Here is a 9,399-nt window from a genome sequence, read left to right as displayed (position 1 = left end):
GGGAGGCTGAGGCAGGAGAATCGCTTGAGCCCAGGAGTTCAAGACACGCCTGGCCAACATAGGGAGACTCCAGCGTCTACAAAAAAATAGAAACAATTAGCTAGAGTGTGGTGGCACACATATGTGGTCCCAGCTATTGAGAGGTGGAGGTGGGAGGATTGCTTGAGCCTGGGAGGTCAGGGCAGCAGTGACCCCTGATCGCACCACTGCACTTCAGCCTGGGTGACAGATCGAGATCCTGTCTCAAAAATGAAATAAAGAAAAAAGACAAAACAAATAAAAACTCCTGGTCTCAAGCAACACCATCCTCGCCCCCGCTCCCCACTCCCCCTCCCCCCCCCAACCTCAGCCTTCCGAGTAGCTAGCATTACAGGTACCAGTTACCATGCCTGGCAATTTTAAACATTTCTAAGTGTACCATTCAGTGCCATTAAGTACAATAACGTTGCACCACCAGGAATGAATTTTTAAGTCTCTTTCCAAAGGGTTCATATCTGGCTAATCACACATTTGATAGTGGAAATAAGAAACATTTGTTGGTTGAAAGATGGATGCATGAGAGTAAAAGTAGTGTTCTTCCCCAGTGTGGGCAGTTTCCGCACAAGCATCTGTGATCCGTTTTCCATATGTGAATGAAAGACCAGTGAGGGGCAGTGGGCACCAGTCCTGCTCCTTGCGTGTTTGAATCATGCTTGCTAAGTTTCAAGCAAGGAATGCTCCATTTCTCTCAATACCCGTGGGGCCTTTTTATTCAAATCAAAAGCACACAACTCTATTGTGGGGGGAAGTATGAGTCTTTATTGGCAACCAGTGGTGTCCACTTAGAGCAATAAATATGAAGTCTTAAGAGTACCTTCTATATGAAGTACTATAGCTATTAATACACTTGGGTTTTGTTTGTTTTTTAAATGGGTGTCTTTGTGGGGAGCTGTTCTAATCAGTGCCACAGGCGCCGAGGAGAGGGAGGGTGCTGGGTAAGGAGGAGGCAGGCCCACCCAAACCATCTGGGAGTGCGCAGTCAGGAGAGCGGGGTTCTGATTTTGCCCCTTCCCTGTGAATCCTTGGGCACCTCACCGAAACACTTAAGGCCTCTGTTTGGTAGACGTTGGAATCCGTGGCCTTCAAAAGTCCTTTCAGTTCCTTCGCTCCCATTTGCGTAATTTTTGGCATAGGCCAAGCGGCTGGTTGGTGGGGTGTTTAGCTCAGGACGAGAGGCCGAACGAGCGGGGAGTTGACTGAGGATAGACTAGACACGCGTGGGTGACTCCAGCGTGATGGAACGCGGGGTGTCCCGGGATAGGGCTAAAGCGAAGGGATTTCCAGACGAGTCTTTCCCAGGCCAACTTTTAAAGGTCGGAGGAAAGTTTCTCGTGGGGTGGGGGCCTAGAGGGGAAGGCAGGGTGGGCTCCGACGCCTCCTCGCCTTTAAGCGGGTGGCCCCGGCGCTTCCTCCGTTACCTGGAGTGGGGAGGGGCTTGGGAAAGTTTGTGTTTGTTGCTGGCAAAGCGCCGGATGGGAGGCGCGGGCGGGCGCTGCGGTTCTTCCCTTCTGCTTTCGGGAAGCGGTCGGGGCTGCACACTCGGATCGCCGGGGCCGGCTCCCGGGCCCGGCCGGCTGGAGGAGGGAGGGAAGGAGGCGGGAGGGAGCGAGCGGAGCCAGGGGCGCACGTACGCCCCAGCGCTGGGATTTATCGGCTCGCGAGGAGAGCGGAGCAGGCGCGCGGCCCAGGCGGAGGAGCGCCGACTCTGGAGCAGCCGGAGCTGGAGGAGGAGGAGGAGGAGAGGCGGCGGGGAAGGAGGAGGAGGGGGAGAGTCGCTCCCGCCGGGCGAGCATGGGGCGCCTGGCGCCGAGGCCGCTGCTGCTGGCGCTCCTGTCGCTGGGTGAGTGTGCGCGGGGCTCGGCGGGGCGCAGGGGGTCTGGCAGGGCCCTGGAGGGCTCGGCGGGGCGCGGCTGCAGCGCGCGGCCTGGGGCACTGACTGTGCCCGGGCTGCTCCCAGGAAACCCGGCCGGGGTGCGCGGGCTGCTTGGCCCGGCGGGGAGCGGCCGCGGGGCCGCCCGGAGCCTGGCGCGAATCCGCCCGGGCCCCGCGCGCGGGGTGCAAGTGGCGGCTCCGCCAGGCCGAGCCTCGCCCCCAACATGCGCCGGGGGAGTGGCCCGGGCCGGCTTTCCCCAGCCCTCCCTACCTGTTGGCCGCCGGGAGCCCGGCTCACCTTGAACTCCCGGCCCGGAAGGTGCTGCGGTCCCGGCCCGGGTCCCCGGCTCGAGAGCGGAAATGTGAGCCTTTGATATGCCCCGCCATAGCCACCGCCGGCCGGGTCTCTCTTCACCCAGCCCGCGCGGAGTTGCCTTTCCAGGGAAGCGAGAGAATCCTTCAACTTCCTTCCACGAAGGTCACAGGGTGGCCCGGAGCGTTACAATGGAAATCGGCGGGCGAGTCCTGCCGTCATTTTCGTCGTGGCTAGATTGTCTGCCTCAGTCTTTTCTTTTAGCTTTTCTTGAAGCTGCCTAGCTGCGTGTTTATACACAAAGACCTAAGAGCCTGGCTTCTCCAACTTTTTCTACCTGTTACTTTTCCTCCCTTACTGTCCCCTCATCTTCCACCCTCCGGAAACCCTTGGTGCCCCGTGAGGTTTTGGCCCAGCGCCCTCCCCCCACCCAAGGAATCTTTTGTGGGTTTTTTCCCTCTCCATTTTCCATTCACTCCATACACAGACACCATCTTCACGTGGATCCACATGGTGATCCTAGCCAGCCACGGAAATCTGTTTATTAAGTGCTCACCATGGTACCCCAGGGCCGACTCTTAAATGCTTTGATATTCTTGGATCCTTGTGGTCAGTGTCAACCAGGACAAGATGATTCTTGTGACCTGGCCTGGGGTTCTCTTCCAAGCCCCTAGAGAAGGCAGATCTGAGTCTTTTACAGAGCGCATGGTGTGCGGTGCCCGTCCCATCCAGGTCCCAGCTGCACACAGGGCAAATGACTACTCTGCACTTATGGTCGGAGGGTCCCAGAGAAGGCCTTCTATAGCCACTCCCCTACTGGGGACACCGGGGGCCCACACTGCTCTAAGCCCCGTGACTCCTGCTGCTGGTGAACCATCCTTGCTAGCTGCTGTGTTTTCTTCCTTCACCTTGAAGAGATTTTCTGAACTGACTCCCTCAGAGAGCTCCTCCAGCCACATTGCTTCAGCTTCAGCCCATGTGCAGAAAGCTTCCAGATCTTCCACTTAGTTTTATGGCATCTTTTCTATAGTCCCTGATCCTAGTGCTTTGTTTTTATTTTTGAAACAAAGCCTTACTCTGTCACCCAGTCTGGAGTGCAGTGGCACAGCCATAGCTCACTGAAGCCTCGAACTCCTGGGCTCAATGGACTCTCCCACCTCAGCCTCCTGAAGTGCTGGGATTACAGGCATGCTCCACCACACCCGGTGGTAGTGCTTTTAATCTTTACTTTTCACTGCGGGGCCCTTGTCAGTTGTATGTTAGTGGTGCACTGCTGTTATAGTCCACACACATTTATTGACTGTGTGTGTCTAGGTCAAGCAGGGCCATGGCCTGGGTTTGCACAGATTGTGCACTGTGCAACTTCGGGAGCTGCTGTTCACTTTATAGTCTGTGTGAATGACTCCCTCTAGAGTTGTGCAGTTCTTTGAACAACCTGGGTACCAGTTATGAGGGTGGGATGAGGTAGAGCTTTGAAAACTTTGAAAACAATGCCCTTGAGTAATCATAATGAGGGGGGAAGAGGGAAGGGGGCAAAGAAAGACTGACAAAAGCAAAACAGAAGTGGGGAAAGCACAACTTGGGGAAATCTTGATTGTGCTCCAGCATATCCTGTCCTGGCTGGATGCCTCCTATGAATTACACTGGGAATTTCTGTGGTGTCACTAGCCAGTGCCTTTTCGCCTGACAGTTCTCTGAACCATTGATGACCCTCCTGATAACTTTGCTGCCATAGAATCTCACTCGGTGTGACTTCAGCCTGACCTCTGGGAAGGTCTCCCTGTGTTACACTACTCTAGCACTGTACTGATCCCTGAAATGTAATACATTGATAAGCAAGATCATCTTTCCTCCTAGGGTGTAACCTGAGTGTAATCTTGGTATCACTGCTCTTTTTGACCTCCACATTCACATAGTCTCTCAATTCTTGCATCTCCCCATAGCACAGACTCCAGCTTCTTCCTTTCCTTCCTGTTTCTACAGCTACTGTCTTAGCCCAGGTCCCAATTGTTTCCCACACAATTGGTGTCTTCCTGGTTGGTTATTTCCTCCAGCCTCCCTTTTAAGCTCATCCTTTTCCTAAATGATCATTTTTGGGGCTCCCACCTGTTCTCACTGGGTCCTTATGACTTTCTTCCAAGGAGATGTTGCCCCTTGTGTCCTCCCCTCCAGTCTTCTCTGGCTCAGACACTTTGTTCTATCTAACCTGTTTGCTCTCCTTTATGTAGACTATATTAAACTTTCTGGCCCCTTCTACTTCTCACCTCTTGCCTGTGTATTAGTATTTCCTTTTTCCCCTAAAACTCACTTTCTCCATGAAGCCTTTCTAAACCTGCCTACCATGATCACACCAGAACCCACCCAGCCACATAGAGCAGGTTTCACATCCATTGCCTGTGTCTGATCTGTCTTGCCCGTCCACTCAGTGTGGCATTTCTTGAGTGGCCACTCAAGAAATGTGCCACATTCACAGAGAGAGTGGCATTCTGTGTGCAACCATGTATTCAATACTAGGAGTCCCAGACAAATGACCAAGACACAGCATCTGCCTGAGCGGCTGGTGGGTGTGAGTGGACAGAGAATAAAATAGCTTAACCACAGGCCTGAATGAAATACCTGACGTGGAAACCAACTGTGGGAAACAAGGAAGGGGATGATTAATTTTGACTTGGGGGTTGGGGCTGGTTTTGCTGAAGAGGTGACATTTGAGCTGAGCCTTGAGGATAATTAGAATTTTGAAAGAAAGGATAGAAGATCATTCTAGGCTCTGGGGAAAAGCCTAAAGTGTGGATGAGTGAAAGTACATGGCTCATTCAGAAATGGCACGTAAGTTCCACGTAACTGGAGCTGGGAGGAGAAGGAAATGGGGGTGCAATTATTTGGGGGAGGAGGAAATAATGGGGGAGGAAAGGTGGGTTTGAGATAGATCCTGAAGGTTTTGCATGCTGTGCTGAGGAGTCTGGACTGGGAGGGGTAGATTTCTTGGCGCTCTGGGTGCTGCCAGGCAGTCTGTGCCCTGTCATCAGAGCATATATTTACTTCATTGTATGTAGTTGTCTGTACCCTACTCTGATTGTTTCCCCTGGGGGCAGGGGCCACATTGGTTTTGTTCACTGCAATGTCCCTATTACTAATAGGATATATAACCCATACTGGGTGTTTGTTACATATTGGCTGACTGAATACTTATAAATATATATGTCGTTTTATCTGTGGGAATGGATAGCCATTAAAAGTTTGTAGGGCGAGATTAGGAGGACAGGGTGGTGTGTTGAGGAGGATAAACCCTCAACTAGTTCAACATAAATTGGAGAGTAGAAGGCACGGAGATTGTAGGGTGGGATTAACACATTTTCTTCATTTATGTCTTTATTTTTTTAAATCTATTGAGATACTTTTTTAGGTGTCAAAAGCATTACATCTGTATTTTAGAATTCAAATAATATAAAAGGACTTTGTATTAATCAGGTAGGCTAAACTGCTCTAACAAACTCAAAGCATAGTGGTTCAGACAATAGATGTGTCTCATATAACAATGTGAGGGAGATGCTTCAGAGGGAAGGGTTGGGTGGGAACCCTGCTTTCCACAGTCTTTCTGGCTCCTCAGCTGGTGGCAGTTCCGCTGTCTTCAACTCACAGTTTCTAAGATCACTTTGGTAGTCATCTTCACCATTCCAGCCCCTACAAAGGAGGAAAGAGCGTGGAGTAGAATATATGGAGGCTTTGTGGGTCAGACTTGAAAGTGGCACACATCATTTCTGCACATGTTCTATTGGAGAGACTTTGGGCCCATGCCACACTAGCTGTAAGGAAAGCTGGGAAGCCATGTGCCAGCTACTATGGAAGAAGGGAAGGACAGATTTTGAGGGAACAGATAGCAGTCTCTGTGTTACTTATAAAGGATATAAGGTCAAAAGAAAAATCTGGGCTAAACATATCAGGTCATGCCTGCAATCCCAGCACTTTGGGAGGCCAAGGCGGGAGGACTGCTTGAGATCAGGAGATCGAGACCAGCCTGTGCAACATAGTGAGACCCCCATCTCTACTAAAAAATATGAAAAGTGAGCTGGGTATGGTGGCATGTGCCTGTGGTTCCAGCTACTTGGGAGGCTGAATGGGGAGGATCACTTGAGTCTGGGAGGTCAAGGCTGTAGGGGACTGTGATCGCACCACTGCACTCTAGCTTGGGCAACAAAGTGAGACCCTGTCTCAAAAAAAAAAAAAAAAAAAAAAAAAAGGAAAAAAATGTGTCCACCCTCCTGCCCAGGCACAGCCACTCCTATCTAATGTGTGTGTGTCTCTGCATACTCAATATTTTGTTTGTTTTTTTTCCTCATAGCTTCTGTACAAGGCTTTGCACCTAATGGGCACAGACTAATAATAGCTACTATTTCTAGATGGCATATCAAGCGTCAAGCTCTGACATACATTCTGGTATTTATTCCTCACAGCAATACTTTGAGAAAGTCACTATTATTTTCTCTTTATTACAGATAAGGAAACTGATGCCTAGAAAAGTTAGTTAACTTGTCTAGAGTCATACAGATATTCCCTAGCAGACCCAAGATCTGATCTCAGGACTCCATCCTGTCTCTTCCAAGGAAAAGTTGACTTATAGTCGCTAAACCTTATGCTGTGTGTTGCTTGAGATTAGCTTGGGTGAAGAAGGATGATAGTGGTTTGAAAGTGAAAGTGCATTTAAAAATAGGAGGATCCAGGATTAGTGCAGCCCAGGCACACTTCCTGAAGGGAAGGATAGTGCCAGCATGCACCTCACAGGTGTGGCATCTCTGCAACCCTAGCAGGTGGCCATGTCGGCTCTGAGGCCGGGCCGAAATGCAACTGTCTCTGGAAAGCACTGAAGGAGGAGGAAGGCCAGCGGGAGGAACCCTAGTGAATCCATCCAGCTTTAATAGTCTTTGAAGTGTTGTGGCCTTCAGAGGTTCCTTGGCACTCATTTTAGCCTTGTTAACAGAATTCCTGTATCTGCCAAGCTGATTAATGCCTGCCCTGGCTATAATTATTCTTATTAGCCTGCTGAATAGGAACTCTAGTTGTCAGTGATCATTCCTTGCAAGGCAGCAAGCTAGTCGACATTTATGTGGCTATTTTGTTTTAGCGATGAGCTGCTTTGCTGATTTTCCACCCATAGATTGAATGTGCATTTTCACATTGGCACTGAGTCTGGCAGTTAAATAAGGTGTGTGCTTGTCTGCGGTGTGTGTCTGCATCTCACTTTATGAAACGAAGTTGGAGGGATGCTGTCCAGGCAGTTCATAGCTGTTTTCGTTTAATTGCATTGGTTTCTTAAAGGCAGGGTTGCAAGGGTCATTTGACTCTGCTTTGGGAAAATAACTTGAACTGGCAAAAATTCTTCATAATTTATCTTCTGGAAAAGGCGAAGTGCTGCAGTTGGCACAGTCGGTGGTTTTTTCGATCTTGGGCTATTTCTCCCCACACCAACTGTAGTCTTTGGGAAGCAACAGAATTCGACCCAGTAGTTAACACTGTCACGTCCCAGCAATATGCGTTTCCATTAGGCTGGAGATCATGGCACTGTGCATTTGCTTGTGTTCTTTGAAGGCTGATTTCTCCACAATACTCTGTAAGTGTTTGTGGTAGATTATGGAGTCACTAAGCAGCATGATTCAAGTCTAAGTAAAATGTTCTGGGACTTTAATTGCATCCTGTTTCTCACCTTTACAAGCAGTTGGAATGTGAAAATATTTACATCACTTGGGGTATTTCATAGGAGTGGAGAAGAACCCGTGGCTACTGTTGCTCTGTCTAGGATGAATTTGGCTTAGAATGGTGAAGAGTGAAATTGTGCCTAAGGGTTCCGGGCACATTTCAGAGTGGGTGCTACCTTGGAATCCTAATGAAATAGAGATAGTAGGCAGACAGGTGAGTTACTTCTTGGAGCTTAAAAGTAACTCCAAGCCAAGAATATTCTGATAATGGCTCTTCCTTGCTCTTCTTTAGAGCTGGACTAGACAGAGCTTCCCAGCTAATGGGCCACAGTAAGGGACCCACATGGGTTTCAGGTGGGTTGTCATGATATTGATACCCACAGGGAGGGGCTGCCTCTAAATCCAAAGGCCTGCTTACCCGGAGAGCTACACAGATATTATCATTTCCTGTGTGTGCTATGATTTGACGAAGGCTGGCAGTTCTCTCCTTCGCTTGGTGAACTACAGCCCTTTAGCCCGAGCCTTGGAATGAGCTGTTTGAAGATGCAAGGTGAGAAGCTCAGTAACACGGCTAGCAGCTCATTTATTCAGCAAATATTGAGCAAGCGCCTGCTATTACACGCCAGGCATTGTTCTGAGGATTGCTCTATGAACAGAGCAGACTCAGATCTGCCCTCAAAGGGTCGGACAAAATGCACTAGATGTCAGAAAGTGGACGATTGAGATGAGGGTCAAAGGGCAGGTTCTTGGAAATGCCTGCAGTGAGGAGACAGGAAATGAAAGGGAGAGTGCTAGGAGTAGTCAGGGAACAGGAGAAGTACCGGGAGAGCACGCTCTCGGAAGCAAAGCAAAGATGGGTGTGAGTGGACTTGTTAAAGAGGGATTGGTCACATGCTGCTGCAGAACTGGAAGGATAAAGACAGAGAAGCCCTTGGATATGGGCACTGTGAAGTCTACCCAAACAGTGAAGAAGGAAGGGAAATCACAGAACTTGAGAAGTGGGTGGGGTGGGGAAGGAACTCTGAGTCAGAAACGATCGCCCACCTTTTCAAGTGGTGTGGAGCAGAAGACCACTGTGAGGGTAGTGGCTCAGGGCACGGCAGAACCAGATCAACTTAAACAGGATCCAGGAGTCTCCAACAGGCCCACAGGCCAGCTGGGAGACTCTCATGGCAAAGGACAGGCTGAAGAGCAGTGAGCAGCCATGACTACTGGGTGTGGACTCCAGAGAAGGTGGCACGGGGGGTTGGGGTGCAAATAGAAACCCTAGCCTTGAAAAGCCAGAGAGGAGAGAAAGGAGAGGGAGAGGAGAGCATGCAGAGAGCAGTGTGGTGCTCTCTGCAGTCTCTGTAGTGCTCTCAGATTGCCCTAAGAGTAGCCCCAAAGCTTCCCCAGTTGTGCTAGTTAGAGGTTATCTATATGTTCCCTTGTTCCCTGTCTCTCTCTTTTTAGGACAGGGTCTCACACTATCACCCCGGTTGGATT

General features: G+C 50.0%; 2 protein-coding genes across 2 annotated transcripts in view; one reads left to right on the top strand and one right to left on the bottom strand.

The window, feature by feature from the left end:
- Positions 1-780: 780 nt before the first annotated feature.
- LOC117076135 (vegetative cell wall protein gp1-like) lies at positions 781-2,965 on the bottom strand. The gene is made up of 2 exons (XM_033199215.1): positions 2,781-2,965; positions 781-2,508 (listed from the first exon to the last, which is right to left on the bottom strand). The coding sequence occupies exon 2, from the start codon at positions 2,135-2,137 to the stop codon at positions 1,454-1,456; it is 684 nt and encodes a 227-aa protein (XP_033055106.1). The 5' UTR covers positions 2,138-2,508; positions 2,781-2,965; the 3' UTR covers positions 781-1,453.
- The window catches only part of PTGFRN (prostaglandin F2 receptor inhibitor), a 79,947-nt gene continuing 72,096 nt past the window's right edge, over positions 1,549-9,399 (top strand). Inside the window, exon 1 of the mRNA XM_033199213.1 lies at positions 1,549-1,879. Coding sequence (XP_033055104.1) covers positions 1,831-1,879 — 49 coding nt within the window. The 5' untranslated portion in view covers positions 1,549-1,830. The remainder of the gene's footprint in view (positions 1,880-9,399) is intronic.

The sequence above is a fragment of the Trachypithecus francoisi genome, unplaced genomic scaffold, assembly GCF_009764315.1.
Source record: "Trachypithecus francoisi isolate TF-2019V2 unplaced genomic scaffold, Tfra_2.0 Lachesis_group5, whole genome shotgun sequence".
Classification (NCBI taxonomy): Eukaryota; Metazoa; Chordata; class Mammalia; order Primates; family Cercopithecidae; genus Trachypithecus; species Trachypithecus francoisi.
The sequence above is the reverse complement of the archived record's forward strand: the minus strand, read 5'-3'. Positions and strand labels throughout refer to the sequence as shown.

Bases quoted from the DNA above. Each gene is read 5' to 3' on its own strand.
- LOC117076135 (XM_033199215.1), bottom strand. From the start codon at position 2,137: ATGTTGGGGGCGAGGCTCGGCCTGGCGGAGCCGCCACTTGCACCCCGC.